Source organism: Pseudonaja textilis, chromosome 2 (assembly GCF_049901715.1).
Source record: "Pseudonaja textilis isolate UNSWEBS1 chromosome 2, rPseTex1.2, whole genome shotgun sequence".
In the NCBI taxonomy this organism is placed as follows: Eukaryota; Metazoa; Chordata; class Lepidosauria; order Squamata; family Elapidae; genus Pseudonaja; species Pseudonaja textilis.
The window spans coordinates 139,298,270-139,317,257 of record NC_141991.1 but is presented as its reverse complement, the minus strand read 5'-3'; the positions used below and the strand labels follow the sequence as shown (position 1 = coordinate 139,317,257).

Genomic DNA, 18,988 nt, shown 5'->3' with positions numbered 1-18,988 from the left:
ACAGATGGTACTTTCCTGACTTTTTATTTAAGAAATGTTTACCCACTTCTCCCTCCTGCAAAGCATTCATGTAGTTTGGCATAAAAACAAAAACATATTAACAAGTTATGAATAACACCTAAAGCAAAACATACAACCCTATCCCTGCTTAACTGTTAAAGAATTGAATAGTGTCAAAGGCTTAAAAATGAATCAGGAATGGAGATCGCTCCTGAAGAAAAGAAGCTGTATAGATGGGTTGCTGCTACAAACAAAATCCTCTCATTGGTAGCTTTGTTGCTAATGATTCCTCTGGTTACAAACCTAAGCCAGACTCAGGTGTTGTCCAGCAAGAATCTAAACCCTTGTTCTTTAAGCTTCCCAAGCAATTATCTACATACAATCAGTTTTAAGGACCTTTTAGTAAGATAATCAGTTTGGTGCAATGCATCAGGATAGAAACCAGGAGGCTGTGAGTTCTAATCTCACCTTAGGCACAAAGCCAGCTGGATGACTTTGGGCCAATCCCTCTCACTCAGTTGTAGAAGAAGAAAAGGACAAACCAGTTCCGAAACATTGCCAAGAAAACTGCAAAGGCTAGTAAGTTGCCTACAGTCAACAGTGATTGGAAAGCACACATGCACACACACACACACACACACACACACACACACACACAATAAGATATGACCTGCTCATTATATATATATATATATATATATATATATATATATATATATATATATATACATACATACATACATACATACATACATATATATATAGTCTGTTGTACGGGTCAGCATTGTCGCCTGCTATCCTACATACATACCCAAAGAAGGAGAGATCGGATGTCTCCACTATGAGCTCTTCCAGAGAGTCTAGCATCTTAGTATGAAAGACAATGAGGTTCATCAACTTGGCAAGATCATGATTCTCCCGCAGTTGTAATGGAGCCTTAGTGACACTGGTGTATGCCTGATGGAAGAAAGAACTCATTATTAAGGACTATCTTTAGTGCTAAATATTATTAACATTAATATTAATATTAATTAATATTAATATTAATATTAACATTATTAAGACAAATTATCAGAATAGGACATAACTGATATAAATGATAGAATGGTAGGGCAACTTACACGCATATGCCCATTATCTGATCATCCTGATTATGTAATGTAGCTTTATAGAGCAACGTAAAATTTTGAGGGGGAAAAAACAGATTTGTATACCATTTCATATGCTTTACTGCATATGGTTTACAACATATTTTTTCTTGAAGTCAAAAGAGTCATCAAACTATATGTATCAACAACAACTCCCAAAACAAAACAAAAAAACAGATTACCCATAACAATAAGGAAACTTCAATCCAAAAAGAGATCACTCTGGTGGAAAAACAAATCTGGTCACGTTGCCAACTTTAAAAGCCGATACAAAAATTTATGCCACCAGATAAAGACTAAATGCACCAATTATCACATTAAACAAGAAGAAAACCTTCTACGCAACAATTCCACCCGCGCTTTCTACAATTTTGTAAGCAACAAACTAAAAGACTCAAGGTCCATCCCATCCCTGAAAGGACCTGATGGTAAAGACTGCAACGACAACACTATTCAAGCCAACCTCTTTAACACATTCTTTGGCTCAGTATTTGTAAACAGCAATGGATCATGCCCAGTATTTCCTAGCCAAACCACAGAAAACTACAATGATCTAATACATATCGATTTTACAGAAGACAATGTTGAAAAAGCACTACGTAATCTATTGGACCGGATGGAATATGTGCCTACTTCTTAAAAAAGCAAGCCATAGTCGAACCTCTAAGCATAATCTTTGAAAAATCTTTCAGGACCAGCTCCTTGCTTAACCTATGGCAACAAGCCATGGTCATCCCCATCTTCAAAAAGGGAGACCAGAGCCTAGTTGAAAAATACAGACCAATCTCCTTATGCTGTGTCACCTGTAAAGTCATGGAATCAATTATTAACCAATCCATTATTCTCCACTTAGAGACAAACAACCTACTCTCCAATAAACAATTTGGTTTCAGAAAAAAAACTATCATGTAATCTGCAACTCTTACACTGCAAAAACATATATACTACACAACTTGATCAGGGCAAAACAATAGACGCAATCTACATAGAGTTCTGTAAAGCCTTTGATTCAGTGGTACATGACAAACTACTCCTAAAACTAAAATCTTGTGGTATCTCTGGACAACTGCATAACTGGATAGAAGCATTCCTGTTAAACAGACAACAAATGGTCAAAATTGGGAGTGTCCTATCAAATTCTGCACCTGTCAATAGTGGTGTCCCCAAGGCAGTGTTCTAGGACCAACTCTCTTCATACTCTACATAAATGATCTCTCTGATCATATTAAGAGCAACTGCATTCTCTTCGCTGATGATGTAAAGCTGTTCAATACCACAGACAATACTGCTACCCTTCAAAAAGATCTTGACTATATATCAGAATGGTCAAACAAATGGCAACTTCAAATCTCAACAAATAAATGCTCTGTCTTACATATTGGCAAAAAAATCAGAAAATAAAATACAAGCTGAATAGTCAAGACCTTGTTGATGATCCAAACTCTGTCAAGGATCTTGGAGTATTCATCTCAAATGATCTAAGTGCTAGAGCCCACTAACTACATAGTCAAAAAGGCATTAAGAGTTGTTAACCTAATCCTATGTAACTTTTTCTCTGGTAATATCACACTACTAATAGGGCATACAAAACATTTGCTAGACCAATACTTGAATACAGCTCATCAGTGTGGAACCTGCATTACATATCTGATATTAATACAGTTGAGAAAGTCCAGAAATATTTCACAAGAAGAGTTTTTGTCCACTCCTTTACTTGTTGCAGAATACCTTATGCCATCAGACTTGAAATTCTAGACCTAGAAAATCTAGAACTATGCTGTCTTCGGTCTGATCTAAGTATAGTATATAAAATTATATATTGCAATGTCCTACCTGTCAATGAATATTTCAGCTTCAACCATAACAATACAAGAGCACACAATAGATACAAACTCAAAGTAAACTGCACCAAACTTGATTGCAGGAAATACGACTTCAGCAACAGAGTGGTCAATGTCTGGAATTCTCTACCTCACTCTGTGGTTTCTTCCCCAATCCCCAAAAACTTTAATCTTAGACTGTCTACTATTGACCTCACCCCTTTCCTAAGAGGTCTCTAGGGGGCGTGCATAAGCGCACCAACGTGCCTACCATCCCTGTCCTATTGTTTCTTTATATTTTTCTTATATGTATCCATTTCATGTACTCATAACTTTGTATAAACTTATACCTGTAATCTTATAATCACTTGACAAAATAAACAAACAAACAAACAAATAAACAAATGAACAGAGCTGGAAAGCAGGTTAGTGGGGTGCAGAGGTGGTATTCAGCAGGTTCTGACCAGTTCTGGAGCACCGGTAGTGGAAATTTTGAGTAGTTCAGAGATCCAGCAAATACCACCCCTGTCTGGAGATTTTACAGTATCCTTCCCCTGCCATGCCTACCAAGCTACGCCCACAGAACCAGTAGTAAAAAAATTTGAATCCCACCACTGGTGGGGTGGGGAGGGAATGGGAATTTTACAGTATCCTTCCCCTGTCATGTCCACCAAGCCATGCCATGCCACGCCCACCAAACCACGCCCACAGAACTGGTAGTAAAAGTTTTTGAATCCCAACACTGTTCCAATTCCAGGCTTGCTGGCATAGCCAGATCTTGAGTGACAGGTCAGGAGCGCACAGTGAAGTTTGGTAGTAGTTTTGTAGGTTGGAAAGCAATGTTCATGCATACGAAGTAAGGACCAAAACAGTTTATCAAACCAAGCAAAGCAAATCATCATCATCTGCCATGCAACACCCCAGACTTAAAAACTGTTGAAAAGATGGTCCAAAAATTTCTGGGTGTGGACACTGCAATATCAGGAGATAGCAGGGCAGAAGAGGAAAAAAAACTGGAGAAAATTACAAGACACGAAGACCTGCAAACAGAAGTAAACTGATTATGGGCAAAAGAAAGCAACAATACTAGGCACCTTGAATGTATTCTGAAAACATATGGAACCCCACCTGAACGCCCTTGTCATTGACCATATCACCATCAGTCAATAGCAAAAGGCAGCAATACTGGGAAGAGCTTACATTCTGTGACAATACCTTTAACCTCATCAAACAACATCTGCCTATCCCCAGCCCCTGGGAAGGCCTTGATAGATGGATAAAAATGCTGATTAAACACTTGGGCTGATTATTGGACTGAGACCAAATTATAATATAACAATAATAGCTTTCAATTGCAAAATATTATATAAACAAGAAATGTTAAAAAGAGCCGTGATGGTGCACTAGTTAGAATGCAGTATTGCAGGCTAATTCTGCCAACTGCCAGCAGTTTGATTCTTAGTAAAATGAGGACCCAGATTGTTGTGAGCAATATGCTGACTCTGTAAACAGCTTAGAGAGGGCTGTAAAGCTTTATGAAGCGGTATATCAGTCTAAGTGCTATTGCTATTCACAAGCAAGGGTTGTGAAAGTGAAAAATAGCACCCGTGAAAAACAAAGCAGCCATGAGGGATATGAACACAGAATGAAATTTCATGTTCCTTCCATCCAAAGAGTACCTGGTCATCAAAGTGAATAGACAGTGAACATTCTCCCCAAAACTGTGGGGAGCCTCTTTTCCTGGGAATTAGATTTATGTTGGACCTAATTACTTAGAAGTTTTCTGAAGCTTATCTAGTTCACCATTCCAATTACTCATATTTTTAATTAAGCCCATTCCTTGCTTTGTTTTTCTTTTTCTTTTCTTGTTTATCAGCTACTAAAAGTTTATATTAAACAGTATTAGCTCATATATCAAATCCTCCCTGCTACAGGTGGCTGACCTTGAAATAGAGGAAAGAGATAATGCTGTATCTTGAGTTAGTCTGTAGCAGGAGATAAGAAAGCATTTTTTTAAGCTTCAAGGAAAGAAGGAAGGGGAAAACTCAGAAACTTGCTGTACAAATCAAAAACCTTAACAAGCTACAATATACTACAGTATATACAAGAATAGAGAGAAGAAATCCTTTTAAAATAGAAGTTCAGAGAAAAATATCCATTTATTACTACATTAATAGTACTACACTCACTACTTAGCTTGTTTTGTCTTGCTACCTGAAGCATCTCAAGATACATGTCCAAAATTTGAAGGAAGGGAGGGAGGGAGGGAGGGAGGGAGGGAGGGAGGAAGGAAGGAAGGAAGGAAGGAAGGAAGGAAGGAAAGAAAGAAAGAAAGAAAGAAAGAAAGAAAGAAAGAAAGAAAGAAAGAAAGAAAGAAAGAAAGAAAGAAAGAAAGAAATCCCAACAGTAAAGAATTAAAGAGCATTTTCCATCCCCCTTAAAAACATGGATTTCACCTGGCTTCCAGTTTGAAGGGCTTCGGTGACAGACAGAAATCCGCAATCGTGCGTGGTTTCTGTCTGGGCTTGTCACTGGAGCGCCCCAAGCCGGCTGGTTTCGGGGCTAAGCCACCCCGTAGAGGTGGTGAAGAGCGGGGAGACTGCCAGCAGAGTCGAGGAGAGTCGCATCTCTCCTCCCCAGCTGGCCATTACTCCCTTTCCCGAAGGCGGTTGTAGTGGTGGTCAGAAATGGCCACCACAAAGGAGAACTCGGCTGGAAAAGAATGTGCAGGAGGAAGATAAGAAGTGAAAGTTTTGGCTGATCGGGTTAAATTGTAAAAGCAACAACTAAGGTACCCTGGAATTTAAACTTACAAAAAATAACATCGCTCCCAAAGAAGTGGAAGATGATAAAATTTTATGACATGCATTTGCACAGCCCAGCCTGTTCCTGTGGGCGGATTTGACAACACACCAGGATGAAATGTGATTGACTAGCTGGTGATCCTGGGCTCTGAATCATGGTTCAGTATTTCAACCTGTCTCTCTTTCTGAATTTTTAAATAATTTCTTGTTCCATACATTACGTGTGATAATACTGACATCTCAGCTGTGCGTGAGGAAAGTCAATTCTTGAGATTATTTTCCTACTGTTCAATCTTTGCCTCATCCCCTACCTACCCAGCCTGACCCACATTAAGGAAAGTGATTCTCCTTTTAAAAGAAAAAACAATACTTTAACTATCCCAGCCACTCTCCTTTGAAGGATCAGCTGCAGCCTCACCATCATCATTTTTCTAAAGATGAGACATTGTTTGCTGAAATTCTTGATTTGAACATCTCTCTTCTTTGACATAGTATTTATTTGGAATCTTATTTAAGAATCTCTAAATAAATGTCCATCTCCAGAAAATCTATTTAAAAACTAAAGAAGAGTTCTCCACTCTTCTGCTTGTTGCAGAATACCTTATGCCACCAGACTTGAAATTCTAGACCTAGAAAACCTTGAATTACACTGTCTTCGGTCTGATCTAAGTATGGTATATAAAATCATACACTGCAATGTCCTACCTGTCAATGAATACTTCAGCTTCAACCATAACAATACAAGAGCACACAATAGATACAAACTCAAGGTTAACCGCACCAAACTTGATTGCAGGAAATACGACTTCAGCAACAGAGGGGTCAATGTCTGGAATACTCTACCTGACTCTGTGGTTTCTTCCCCAAACCCCAAAAACTTTAACCTTAGACTGACCTCACCCCTTTCCTAAGAGGCCTGTAGGGGGCATGCATAAGCGCACCAACGTGCCTACTGTCCCTGTCCTATTGTTTCTTTTATTTTTCTTATATGTACCCATTTCATATATTCATAACTATGTATATACTTATACGTATTATCTTGTAAGCGATTGACAAATCAAAATAAATAAAAAAGAAATACCTTAAGGAGTGACTGAGCAGGGGAGAATACAGTCAGAGATGCCCGGCATGCCCATGATGTCGCACATGCGCAATAAGGACTGACTGCAAGGGTATGGGAGGGGCAGGCAGAGAGGGGCAGGGCCAGGCAGGGGCATAATTTGCCGGTTCTCCAAACTGCACAGAATCATAACAACCGGTTCTATAGAACCAGTCCAAACCGGTAGAATCCCACCGCTGCCTCCCTCCTGCCCGCCAGTGAATAGAAAGGGTTAAGGAGCTGAACAATGGGAAGGACGGGACTCTTTTTCTTCTTGTCTATCATCTCCCTTTCTTTAAGCAGCAACCTCTTTTCCTGCTTATTCCCTATGCCAGTGATGGCTAACCTTTTCGTCCTCATGTGCTGAAAGTGCACATGTGCACACACATGCATGCCTGAACCCATGCACTGTGCATGTGAGCCCTCCACCCCTGTACATGCACGCACAACCCCCTGCGCACTGCATGCCTCTGCGCGTGCAACCCCCCCATACATGCACGGTAGAAACCCAACAATCAGCTGGCTGGCGGGAGATACACACCAGAGTTCGTATTCAGCAGGTTCTGACCTGATCTGGAGAACTAGTAGCGGAAATTCTGAGTAGTTGAGAGAACCAGAAAATCCCACCTCTGACTGGAGATTTTCCAGTATCCTTCCCCTGCCATGTCCACCAAGCCATGCCCACAGAACTGGTAGTAAAAAAATTTGAATCCCACCACTGGTGCACGTGCATGCTCAGTGCACTGATCTGAGGCAACAGCTCACATGCCAGCAGAAATGGCTCTGCATGCCACTTGCAGCATGCATGCCTGGTTGGGATTCTACCGGTTTGCACCTATTCGCTAGAACTGGTTGTTAACATTTGAAGCAGTTTAGAGAACCGGTTGTTAGAAGAAATTACTGGCCTAATCCTGTAAGGAAGGCAGGAAGGAAACATTCTGGTGTTGCTTACAGAAACTGCCTCTCCGTTAACCCTTATTACATTCTTGGCAGGACTAGACTTCCTGTTTCTGGAACTTCTCTGGAGTTTTTTTTCCCCCTCCTTTGCTGGTACTTTGCTTGTGTGGAGTGAACATTCAAAGTTACAATGGCACTGAAAAAAGTGACTTATGACCATTTTTCACACTTATGACCATTGCAGCATCCCCAAGGTCATGAGAGGCCAGGCGAGGAGATGCGTGCCTCGATGTGAGTGATATTGAGTTGGCCACGCCCAGCCAATAACATGACCACCAAGCCATGTCCACCCAGTCACATGTTCACCAAGCCACTTAAGCCACGCTCACAGAACCGATTGTTAAAAATTTGAATCCCACCCTTGACGCATGCCATAGGTTCACCATCACGGTCCTATGCAAACTCTAGGAAAAGTTACACTTTGAAATGTACACTTTGAAAAGATAAATAGAAGAGGGACTACCCAGAAAGTTCTCCTTCTCTGCCCAGCAGAATTGTCATTGTGTGACGAGCACAATGTGCAGCCCAGCTCTCCGTTACTCACTTCCAATGAATAGATGGGAGCTACAGGCAATACAAAATCCTAACAGGGCATAAAATATTCCAAACATCCTAGGAGCCATTATGGGAGAAACGGGAAGAAAAGGGAGAAAAGGCGACTGGAGAGTTTTTACCTGTAGTCTGAACCAATCTAATCGCAGTCCCTTGAATTCAAATTTCTCCTTGACATCAACTGCAAAAGACAAGCATGAAAAAAGACAACACTTATTGAAAGAGCCTCAGAGGTTTTCTTCTACTGTTTAAGGATGAAAAAAAAATATTCAAGGTCAAGTAGAGTGAGGTTTTGCTGCTGAATGAATTGTTTGCTGCGCACAGCTCTCTCCACAACACTTTACAGACTACATAAGGACTTCGCTCCTGGAGGTTGCATATCCTTAGTTTTGGTATAGTCCTACCAGCATTCAATCAGTCCCTTTTGAACATATGTAAGACAGTTTAACCAGATAAAAAGAAAAACCTACAGAAAATCTGAACAAAGTGTCTTTCGGTGTCTGAGGCAGGGGTGAGGAACTATGGCCCCTTTATGACTTGTAGACTTCAACTCCCAGAATGCTGGCTCAAGAATTCTGGGAATTGAAGTCCACAGGTCATAAAAGGGCCATAGTTCCCTACCCGATGAGGTAATGTGCATACGAAGCAAAGCCACAGTGTCCATAATAGGTGCCTATTATAAAATCCCAAACCTTTTTCTGGCACCATGTTTGAATTACTCTTGTAGCGGGAGGTTTATATAGACCTCTTGAAGTATGAACCTTCTGCATGAGGGCAGGGAAAAGAGACACAGAAACTTCTAGCTGACAGTGTAATTACCCTGTTTGACAGTCAGGGATGTGAGTGTGTTGACAAAAGCTGACATAATCACTGATTCCTCTTCAGGGCACACAGTCAGGTCCTGCAATGAAACAAAAGGGCTTAGAGTGAAGACAACAATTTGTTATTCGGTGGTTTGTTTACACTGAACTTTACTGCATGCAATTATTTAAAGGAATTGTGTTGTCCGATTTAATGCTGTATCTCTCCTGAAGTGTCTTCAGAAAGAGAAGCAACCATTAATATAAGTAACAGATGCTTCAAGGCAAAGAAATCATTTTAAAGGGCTTTACTGACTCCCTTTTCTAATTTGTGACTTGTGAAGCAGCTTCCCTTCTATTGAAAAAATAGGACTGGTTTCATCTAATTCATCCACTCTGACAGCAGATAAAGATTTTTGCCAGCATCCAGATACTTTTTCTTTCTTCCATTCAATCGCATTTGATTCTCATAAATTGTCTGGACAAATCCCTGCAGTTTTCTTGGTTTGTCATTGCCTCTTTCCTAGGTCTGAAAGAAAGTTACTGGCCCAAAGTCACTCAATTTGGCTTTGTGCCCAAGACGAACCTAGAATTCATGATCTTCTGGTTTCTAACTTCATCCCTTAACTATTTGTTTGTTTGTTTGTTCAAATACCACCTTTATTATTATTATTATAAACAACTCAAGGCAGCAAACATATCTGATACTCATTTCTCCTCCTATTTTCCCCACAACAATAATTTATGAGGTGGACTGGACTGAGAGAGAGTGACTGGCCCAAAATCACTCAGCCAGTGACTTTAATACTTAATTTAATACATAAAATTCTTTCATATTCTCACTTTTTTTCTATCCAATCTTTTCTCTCTTTAGGACGGAGGCTGTTCATTGGGTCCTGCTCCAATCCCCCATACACCATGACACTGACTCTGTCAGTTCTATGCTGTTTCCATACCTGTATGATGTCACCAAGCACCTGGGCATCAAAGCGTGACAAATATTGTATATGGTACCGCTGAATGATATTTTGGTGCTGTTTAAGCAACTTGCGGAGTCTTTCCATCAGAAACAGCAGCTCGGCCAAGTAACTGTGAGGAAAATAAATAGGATTTCGGAAGAAGCATAGCAGTCTTGCCCGAGATTCTTTTTGATGCTACAAAGCTGATTTTTGCCAATACCAGCTCCCCACACAACCACACAACGAAGAGATCTGCAAACTGTTCGGACTTTTACTACAAAACTCCACCGTCTTGAAAGAACTACAGTACAATATTCGGTCCACCTAACCTTTTCCATGCTGTGCCCAGATGTGAACAACTTAACAAACAGATACACAAGTTGGTAGCCGAGGAATGCACAAAGTGGGTAAGGGGGCAGACCAATTGTTCCCCAACAGCCAACATTCCCATGCAGATGCTGCCTCTCTCTGTGCCTGATCTTGCCTTCTCTGTATGCAGAGTTTGTGTATCTTTTCCACATGCAAAAGCTAGGTTTGTGTTTGGTTTGCATGCTTCTTAATTTGTTTTAAACCTGGCAATTAGCTAAGATGCAAGGGAATGAAGATTGCATTACAATCCAAAAGTTAAAAGATGACTTTCAGTAGAATAAATTTTCCAATAATTAAATTCAGTTCATCTTCTATCTATTGTTTCCAGGGTTGTTTATGGTATGGTATAAAAACTGCTGCAGCCTCCAGTACACAAATCTACCCTAAAGTGGAGCATTTACTTCCCAAGCTTAGCCGATGAACTCTGAACAATTTAGCATGGGCAGAACAACAGAACTATAAATGACCCTATGCATACATGTGAGAGGGAGACCGGTAAAAGTAGCCATGCATGCTCCTGAAAACGAGACTGAGGATAAATGGATGTGAAGTCAAACTCACTCCAATTCAAAACTCTCCTGTCACAACTATGCTACCTACTGGTTTGTTTACCTACTATTTTGTCCTATTCTGTAGAACTCCTAAAAAACTTTCATCTATTGTAATGCCCTACTAGAGGAAAATCGTTAACTCGGTTTCCAGCAAGGTTAATCTGCAACCAAAAACTGCCAAAAATTGTGGGGAGACATATCTTTTCATTTCCCCTCCACATCAAGATGAATGTACATCTGAATATGCCTCTTCTACCCTTCGGTTATGAATTGGAGAGATTAACTCTTCTGTCGGGAGCGTGCATAAGTGCACCAACGTGCCTACCATCCCTGTCCTATTGTTTCATTCATTCATTCATTCATTCATTCATTCATTCATATATATATATATATATATTTATTTATGGTATTTTCCCATATCATTATAGTTGTGCTTTTAAAGTTGTAGCAACGTTTTGGCAGAATCTCATCTGCCATCATCAGGCTTCTATATTGTGTTCGTCTGTGATTCAGACTTTTACAGTTGTTTCAGTTTTCAGAAACGTTGCTACAACTTTAAAAGCACAACTATAATGACGTGGGAAAATACTCGAACAAAGCTGAATACCATACATGTAAGTACCCACGAAATCTTAAGAAAACACACACAGACACACACACACACACACACACACACACAGACACAGACACAGACACACACACACACACAGACACACACACACACACACACACACACACACACACACATATATATATATATATATATATATATATATATATATATATATATAGTTGTGCTTTTAAAGTTAGCGACGTTGGCAGAATCTCATCTGCCATCATCAGGCTTCTGTATTGTGTTCGTCTGACGAACACAATACAGATGAACACAATACAGAAGCCTGATGATGGCAGATGAGATTCTGCCGAAACATCGCTACAACTTTGAAAGCACAACTATAATGATGTGGGAAAATACCCGAACAAAGCTGAATACCATACATATAGATACCCGTGAAAACTTAAGAATATATATATAATTTTTCTTATATGTATCCATGTGTTCATATCTATGTTTTTACTTATACCTATTATCTTGTAAGCAATTGAAAAATAAAAATAAATAAATAAAATAAAAATTACTTTCTTTGCTTTCTGCTTCTCATTATTGCAGTTTGCAAGTTGCAGCTGGTAAGAACAATGCTGAGAAAAAGCAGATTGAGCTTACTCACAGTTCTATGAGTTTGGGTTGCAAATCCAGTGGGCAGTAGTATCAGGGCTCATCAACACAAGTTTAGCCATCATGTTAAGCTACATAGGCTCTTTGCCCAGTTGTTTAATGGGGCCTTCTAACCCCTGCAACGTGTAGGCCATGACTTAAGTTTTTAATGTGTAGATCAGGACTTATAGATGATTGGTCAAACCATAATTTAGCACAACACAAGTACATTCCAATATGAAATGTGAACATTTATCCCCCAAAGAGAAGAAATGATGATTTCTCAAATGGTCTTTTCCATCCCTTGTGAAGATTTAGAGCTTGCATTTCTAACAGTGGTATAGGAAAGGACATTTTGGCAACTCTGGTGAACCACATAGGTTCATTAACTTTGAAAGCTTTAGAACAGGGGTGTCAAACTGGTGGCCTGCAGGCTGGATGCAATGCCTCATGTACAGGCTATGCCCACCCCAGCTCCGCAAAAGTAAAAAAATGTCACGATACATCATGTGATGGCAATGTGACGCTGTGAGTTTAACAGCCGTACTTTAGAGTTTACCTCATGTCTAAACTTCCAATCATTGGATGACACTTCCCCAACCTGATCAATACCTGTCAGTGAATTCCTCTTGGTTCTTGCCTTTGTGCTCACTATGTCTGCACAGCCAGGCAACCTCATCCCGGCAGAATGACAGAGCCATGAAGACATAAATTGCCTATTGATGTTGAAAGAGAGGGAGAAGTATCAGACAAAAGAGAATTAGCATCTCATTCCAAGTAGAATTCCCACTATATGAAAATCATGTTTATTTTCCCCAAAGATTTTAGAGTAGACAGGCAAACATATCTCAATAGTACAAATAACTTCCCCAAATCTCTGTTCTATTGTGAATTCTGGGTCAAAACAATGGAGTGATTTAAAGCATAAAAAGAACATTTAAAGAAGTGAAGAGCCTGAAATCGGCAGACCAATTATTAAAATTGCTGGAAATCAGTATAAAGAGCCACATTTAGTTTTTCATATGTCAAAGATTTCTTCATGACTAAAGTGATGAAGGAAGGAAGGAGGGAGGAGGAAAGCAAGTATATGAGACAGAAGAGGAAATAATTTTAAGGGAAAGAATGAAGAAATATTTGTAAGACACAAATAGTAGGCAACAGATTCCAGCAATGCTCATTTTATTGTAGTAAAGTAGAACAGTGTTGTTAAACAATTTTTTCTTTCAGAATCTCTTCCCAATTTTAAAAATCAAGGAGGATCTCTCAAAAGAGTTTTTGTTTGTGTGGTTTACATTTATCAATATTTATCATATTTGGAACTACAATTTATGCATTTGCTGCCATTACTGCTTTACATGAGGGCTTGATTGGACTTCTATATTATAAGGTTTTTCAACATAAACTGACAAATAATTTTGGTTTTGTAGATCCCTGAAAGGGGGGTAGGGTGGGAGTTCTGAGACTACACTTTAAGAAACATTGAGGCAGAATAACAAAATCCTGAAAGCTTACCAAAATTTTGCGAATCTTATACTAAACAAAATCAACATGGCATTATTTTGAGTTTATACTACCAAAAAAAATGAAGATAATTTTGAATTTCTCAAATTTCCTTCTGTCCTAGGGCTATGTAATTTTTCCTTCAAGGTCACCCTTAATGACTCACTCCTTTCTTTCCTCTTTAATGTTCCTTTACCAGATAGGAATATACTGTGTATGTTCCTTGATATTTATCTTGGGTACCAGCTTTGTTACATGGAGTAGTTCTCTAACCTGGTGCTTTTCCAGGGTTCATACCAATTCCCATAATCCTTAGAGGAGCTTTTTTGCTAGGATGGTTACAGAAAAGGTTAACTGGAGAAAAGCAGCTAGGTAGGGCAATACAGAAAAAGACGGGCAGACAGGCAAGGGTGGAAATCTTTTCCAGCTCTTTTGCACTCTTTAATCCACTTCATTATTTTACCCAGGATTCCTGCAGAATGAGTTTAGAAAAACTTGCCTCGGTAAGTATCATCTAGAACACCAATAGGAAAAAAAACGCCTTTAGACTGACCAAATATTTCATCAAGTTAATTCAGCCAGGAAACCGAGGCAAATATTATTATTATTTTCATTTGCTTGTTAACACTAAGGGTGTAAAAACATCAAACACTGACAGCACAAAAGCCTCCTCTTTTTAAAATGTGTTTCCATTCCACGGAGGCCCTGTTAACTGAGCATCAGTTACAGACAAAACATGAGCCATTATTAGAGACAGAGACCTTGGCACATCAAATCAAGAACTAGTAAGCCAATGCGGGTGTATGAATATAGTCCTCAACTTATGACCACAACTGTACCTGATTTTAAGACCTTCTTTGCCAGGCTTGTTATGAAAATCACTGCAATGTAAAGTGAATTGTTTGACTGTTAAGCTTTCCCCATTGACTTTGTTTGCCAGAAGCTGACTGGAAAAGCTGCAAATAGCAATCCTTTGATCCCAGGACACTGCAGTTGTTGTAAACATATGCCAATTGTTAATTCTGATCATGTGACCATGGGATGCTGTGATGGAGCAGGGTTGTTGTTGCTTTTTTTTGTAGTGTTATTGTAAATTTGAACACTCACTATACAAATGGTTGTAATTTGCACTTGCTCTGGGTTCATCCTTCTCACATATAGAGCCCTGTGGGCATTTTATGTACCCAAATCCCTCTTGCGTCTGCATTGGCCCAGCTGTAACTGCTCACACACAGCATAAATAAATTTACTTGCACCTTCACAGCTCTTAGTTCTTGCCCACCTCTATATCTCTCTGACCGACTTGCCTTGGGGCCCAGCAGTCCAGGTTCATTGGCCAGAATAGCCTCCATCTCCCGCACAGCATTCCTCAAGAAATTACGCCGGCCTCGATGTAATTGTCCACTGTCAAGAAACCAGCCAAAGAATTCATATGAAAAGAATTCCACCCCTCCCAGCACCCTGCCTGCATGTCATCAACATCAGAAAACTTTTTTTAAAGGCCAAAGCAAGCAACATCAATAAAAGATTGTAATACTGGGTTAGCTAAAACAGGAATCCATTCCTCTTTAGATCAAGTTAAGTCAATGTGAAAGGGACGCAGTGGCTCAGTGGCTAAGATGCTGAGCTATCGATCAGAAAGATCGGCAGTTCGGCAGTTCGAATCCTTAAAGCCATGTAACGGAGTGAGCTCCTGTTACTTGTCTCAGCTTCTGCCAACCTAGCAGTTTGAAAGCAGGTAAAAAATGAAAGTAGAAAAATAGGGACCACTTTTGGGGGGAAGGTAACAGCGTTCCATGCGCCTTCGGCATTTAGTCATGCCAGCCACATGACTGCAGAGACGTCTTTGGATAGCGCTGGCTCTTTGGCTTTGTAGAGCCAGAAATGACTAGCACGTATGTGCGAGGGGAACCTTTACCTTTTACCTTAAGTAAATGTGTGTTCAGGAGTCAGGGTTCGTTCTCCAAGCTTGTGGGTTGGTTTCCAAATGTTAAGGAGATTACATCAGGTCAAAGTCATTGGGAGGTGAACTGCTGGGGGGAGAGCATTGTTTGAGAATTGGTGCTGTGTGGGGTATTTTGGTTTGGGTGCTCTGTTGAAATATGACATTTTTGGATAGCCGTTACGGAGAGCAGCCATTTCTCTTCCACTTTTCTTAGTGTTGAGGTGCTTCCTGGCCCTTCTGAACAGAGTCTGGACACAACTTCTTGCAGTGCAGTGCAGTGGGATGGTTGCTTGAGAAGCTGAGGATTTGGTCTGTATGTGTGGGTTTGTGGTAGACATAGATTTCTATTTTCTAATCACCCTCATTCTACACCTGAGCTACAGATATTCAACAGTATTGCAAATGTGTGCTAGTTATCTATTGCTCAGCTAGGTGGTAGCATCTGGCCAATACTGACTGATCTCACAAAGCTAAGAAGGTTGAGCCTCATTATTACTTGGATGGGAGCCCACCAAGCCTATAGGCTAGGCTGGGAAGAAAACAATGGCCAAGCCCTTCTATATTCTTGCTGAGAAAATAACATGGATGTGTTCCACAATAACATCAGAAGCCAAGCTTGACTTGAAGGTTTAATCTTCTGCTTTGTGGTCACTGAAATTCTGCCCATTCATTCAGAATTTGAATCTTCCTACTTACCAGAGCTGTTACCTTCCACTGCTGAGCTACAATTTTCAATATCTAACCATGATGACTAAAGGCCTGCAGATTTCTCTCTATTGCAGTAAAAATTATCTCAGCACTCACCAATTAAAATTAAAAATGCAACCTCCCTTTATCTTTTGACAATCAAGGCAGTATTTAATCGGTACTTCTATAAAAAGTAATGCCAGGAGCATCTGCAGTTACAATGGAGAAAAGACTGCAGAACTGGGTAACACTGCAGAGCTACCAACTGGATAATGTCATTTAAATCTACAGTCAAAGTGAGAGAAGTAGCAGCAGGAACTCTGTGGCAGCTCCTTCCATCCTTGCCTTTCGGGTTGTTATGGTTCATTAAAACTGCATTGAATAAGACAAAAGACCTATCTAGGCCAGAAAACTGTCCCTCTCCATGATCAAAAAAGATGCCTCTGGGTTCCAGATATGAAGACAACCATCTTTCCCCACAGCTATTCCATCACATCTGGCACACAGAGGCATGCTCCCCTTGAACCTGACCTCTTCCTCTCTCACAATAGGATGAGATAGCTAAGTTGATAGTTGTGATGCACAACAGATGGGGGTAGAGGAAAGAAGCAGAATAGTTGCTACTTATCTACCATTATCAACATGTCAGGTTTCAAACATAATTCTAACCATGAGCTTAGAAGTTCATTCTATTGGCTGGGATCATACAGCAAGTCAGGATAACTAACAATCCGAATTGGTCTCTCCACACTTGATGAAGTGTGCAAACCAGTGTCTGCATTTCCTGTGTTGGATGAGGAGAGCATATCTTTCTCCTTCAGTCCTGGCCATTTTTTACAGAAGCACAACTGAGAGCGTTTTAACAAATTGCATCGTTTGGTTTGTTGGCAGCAGTGCCTCAGATAGAAAGTCCATACAGAGAGTGGTGAGGACAGCTGAGAAGATTATAAGAAGCTCAATTCCCATTATTCAGGATACTGCTTATAAGCGCTATAGACACACACACACACACACACACACACACACTTTACGGACACACACACACACACACACACACACTTTACGGACTGGCTCAAGGTAATGTACAAACAAGCACCACTAAAGCAAAACACAACTTAGCATAATCTATAAGCATCAAACGGATTAAGAAGCTCACACCATGTCATAGATAGGACTGCAACCACAGAAGAGAATGTCCAACATACAAGGTAAGAGGGCCAAGATGTTTGCGGAGCAATATGACAAAAAACAGTATCATGAAAACTCTGGTTAAATGAGTCTGGGAGGGTGGTGGCAGACAGAAGGGAAAGTTGAAGACTGATGAGACTAAAAGGAAAACAAGTAAATAAAGCAAATAAAGAAGAGCAATGGATATACAGTAAACCGCAGAGAGAAGCCCAGAGCCAGAAAAGGAAGGGACATTCCTACCTTTGTTGTAGAGCATGCTCTTTACAATCTTTAATATCAGTGATACGTTTCCCATAGCTGTAAAGAGAGAGAAAGAACATTTGTCAGGCACCAAGAAGAGGCTCAGTTTCCTTTACTCAGTTTTCTTTACCTATAGACAGAATCTTGCCAGACTAAAGTAACTATTTACATAACAATAGATATATTATGGGGAACACTAGGGTGGAGCTGTTTTAACCCTCTTCCTGCCAACCAAATTTTCTAAGCTCCACTACCTCTTTGCCCTCTTGAAAACAGCCCTTCCTTCCTGGAATCCAGACTATATTCCACCACAACTCATCCATTTCTTTGTTCTCCAAAACTAGAATTTCTCAAATCTTGAAGTGTAATCCTTCATATTATACTTGATTATTGTATGTCCCCTTAAAAACTAATGAATTCATTGGGACAACAGTTGGTCAAGTAATAATTGTATAGCTTACTTTTAATCATTAAATTTTAATCCCCATATTATACAAAAATGATAGATGCTGCAATGTTTTTTTTAAAAAAAACTTCATTTCCAACCAAGAAACTCATTTAAAAGCATATTTTTCATGAGAAGAATAAGCTTGATTAATTTTACGTTATTTTTGAAGTATAGTTGGTTTTTTTTGAGACAGCTGCTTGCATTATTCCTTCTACATTTATTTTGGAATGATGTATGGTTTTCATAGAAGCAAAATGGAAAATATCTGCCTCTCAAAAACAAGGTATTGCAAATTGAATCAGAATGATTATAGCTGTCTCACTTAATTCTTTGTATGCCTTTTTACATACTGATTAGTAATTCAGGAAGAGAAATTATTAGGAATTATTTTCAAAGAAATCCTTATCAGGAATAGTAATATCCAGTTATATTTTGATTTGTTGCACATGAGAATTTGTTCTGAAAGTGTATTTCAAATAAAGATGAATTAAATATAAAACATATTTACTAATCTATATTACCGCTTCCAATAGTTTCAAAGCAAAAAACATGTCTAAATATTCAGTTTTACTCTTTCCCAGTTTAAATTCATTATTTTTATTTGTCACAAGGTTCAAGGAAATTATCACTTTTCAACAAGGTCTTAAAAATCTCTAGCTTGTCAAACGTATACTAAATAAATACTGAAATCACAGTTGATAAACA

At 39.5% G+C, this 18,988-nt stretch overlaps 1 protein-coding gene across 2 annotated transcripts in view; it reads right to left on the bottom strand.

Moving 5' to 3' along the window:
• The window catches only part of NCKAP1L (NCK associated protein 1 like), a 109,614-nt gene that overhangs the window by 64,478 nt on the left and 26,148 nt on the right, over window positions 1-18,988 (bottom strand). For both annotated transcript variants that reach the window (XM_087925491.1, XM_087925490.1), the window contains exons 10-16: window positions 17,836-17,892; window positions 15,083-15,179; window positions 12,888-12,991; window positions 10,137-10,269; window positions 9,200-9,281; window positions 8,503-8,561; window positions 812-957 (exon numbers count right to left, since the gene is read on the bottom strand). In XM_087925491.1, coding sequence (XP_087781617.1) covers window positions 812-957; window positions 8,503-8,561; window positions 9,200-9,281; window positions 10,137-10,269; window positions 12,888-12,991; window positions 15,083-15,179; window positions 17,836-17,892 — 678 coding nt within the window. The remainder of the gene's footprint in view (window positions 1-811; window positions 958-8,502; window positions 8,562-9,199; window positions 9,282-10,136; window positions 10,270-12,887; window positions 12,992-15,082; window positions 15,180-17,835; window positions 17,893-18,988) is intronic.